At 41.9% G+C, this 2,209-nt stretch overlaps 1 protein-coding gene across 1 annotated transcript in view; it reads left to right on the top strand.

The window, feature by feature from the left end:
• LOC101858347 overlaps window positions 1-2,209 on the top strand; it is a gene marked incomplete at its 5' end in the record, with an annotated part of 11,662 nt that overhangs the window by 2,492 nt on the left and 6,961 nt on the right. The window contains 2 exon segments of the mRNA XM_013084100.1: window positions 272-565; window positions 1,098-1,395. Coding sequence (XP_012939554.1) covers window positions 272-565; window positions 1,098-1,110 — 307 coding nt within the window.

Below are 2,209 nucleotides of genomic sequence, written 5' to 3'. Positions count from 1 at the left end.
TCTCTCTCTCTCTCTCTCTCTCTCTCTTATCGTGTCTTATCTTATCTTATCCTATTTAACGGACACTCATCATCATCAACTGTCACATTTGCGGCAGACATCGACGAGCATGGTTCTCCATTCATTCCTTTGCTCGGATGCTGTTAAAAAAGCTACGTTACTCTCTGATCTTTCTTCGTTACCAGACCCATCTGTTTAGGTTCTCTCAGTAGGGAACAAAAGAGTGCGACACTGAGGGGAGTAGCGGAGACTAATAAATGTTACATTTCAGACAGCGGGCCCACCTTTTGTGTCCAGCCGGACACCCAAAGACCGAAACCGGTGACGTGTTCCGTTTCAGTCGTGTTCAGCCCGACCACTTCAACCCGGATCGAGCTAGCTGGTTAAGAACCCAGGTGTTGGAAGGGGAACAACTCAAGAGCCGGAACCAGTGTGTTCTTAACCCGGAAGTAGGAGATCAAATCCCACAAGCGTTTCCATCAAACCTGAGTACATCTGTAGAGTGCAGACCCCTGTCGTCTCCTATCAGCCGACCCCCAAACCCAACTCCCAACCAGTGGTGGAAGTAGGTTTGTAATCTAATATAGACTTCTATTGTTTTTTTAACTACTTGTGGCTGGTAGATAGACGACCAAAGGGGGAAGAAACAGCATGGGAGGTTGTTGTTTTTTTTAAAACTATTGTTTGGTTTTGGGTACCATTATTTATTTTGTTAGGTGTAGGGTTATGTTGTGAAACGTAAAGCAACAAATAATAGAATATAACTTTGGTATCAGGGGAATTTCGTAGGTAAGAAGTAGTCCCAACGCATAGAGACCCTAAACTGCAACAAGCTCAGATGAACTGAAAGCTGTACAAATTCATCTGAACAGATTCCATAAAGGCAGTGCGTCTAGTCCACTTATTCTTTCCCCTAATTCTGTCCCCTAAAACGACTCTGCGTTGCAAAAAATAGTACAGTATAAGACAACCTATGTTGTTGTTGTTGTTGTTGTTGTTGTTGTTGTTGTTGTTGTTGTTGTTGTTGATGATGATGATGATGTTGATGATGATGATGGTGATGGTGACCATAGTTTTTCATTTTCTTTTCCCCACAGACTAACTTTTTAACTTGAAAACTCTCCTGGAGGCTCACAAGCCATTTTTCGGTGTTGTCTAGGATCTAAAACACCTGCGTTCTTTAAGATCTGCACTGAGTGAAAATAGAGACATGGAGGCTATACATGCACCGGGCTTTCAGCAAGCCCACCTTTTGCCCCCGGCAGGCAGGACAGAAGTAAAAGACTGTGACGTGTTCCGGTTTAATAGGGTCACACCTTATTACCCTTCCGACCCTTGCTTACGTCCCAATGAAGGAGACATTGTATGTCCTCCTGAGATGGAGCGAATGAATCGGTAATTTGTGCTGTTTTTATTATTATTATTATTATTTTAAATAAGTGTTGTTATTTCTAAGATTCCGCACAAAGAAGAAGGTGCTACGCCAGCTAAGCTGATGTCAACTGGACAGTCGTGTGAATTACTGTTGTTTCGAATCTAAAGCGAGACATTCTTTAATTTTGTTTTTGGAGTTTTCAGTGTTCCCCATCCGGTAGGTTGGGTCCTATCGGTGATGGATGTTTTGTTCTCAAATCGTACAGCCCAGTTTTCCCTGACATTTACGGTCAGAAGGCCGCTTCCTAAATGATCTAAATTCTGTCGAATGGAGCGTAAAAACACTTACAGGTACAGTTATATTATACTATCCTTTAGTAATATACAACTATAAAACAATACATCTCTAATACAAATTGATTCATTCACTCTCCTTTGTTGATTACAAAGATCCACGACACACCGGCAGAAGGAGCAATCACTTTGATAATGGGATTCCTCACATGAGCGTCAGTAATGCTCTGGTGTAGACCTACATGAACGATGTTCACTAGGTTTATAATCTCTATCTTCTTTAATCTCTTTTCCAAACTTACTGACTCTTTGCACGGGTCCAGTTGCTACGCTTTTGTCAAGATCTGGGACGGATTTAAAATCTCCACAAAACAGTTCTAAGGAGAATAATAATAATAATAAATAATAAATAGCATTTGTATAGCGCATATCCCCGCTCAGCAGCAGGCTCTATGCGCTTTACACTATATTATTACCCCAGCAGACCATAGAACACTCCGAAACATTCTCAGCTTCCCGGGAAGCATACAGTGCGAGCAGC

The sequence above is a fragment of the Aplysia californica genome, unplaced genomic scaffold (assembly GCF_000002075.1).
Source record: "Aplysia californica isolate F4 #8 unplaced genomic scaffold, AplCal3.0 scaffold00271, whole genome shotgun sequence".
Classification (NCBI taxonomy): Eukaryota; Metazoa; Mollusca; class Gastropoda; order Aplysiida; family Aplysiidae; genus Aplysia; species Aplysia californica.
Note: the sequence above shows the minus strand (reverse complement) of the source record. Positions and strands in the feature narration are given on the sequence as shown.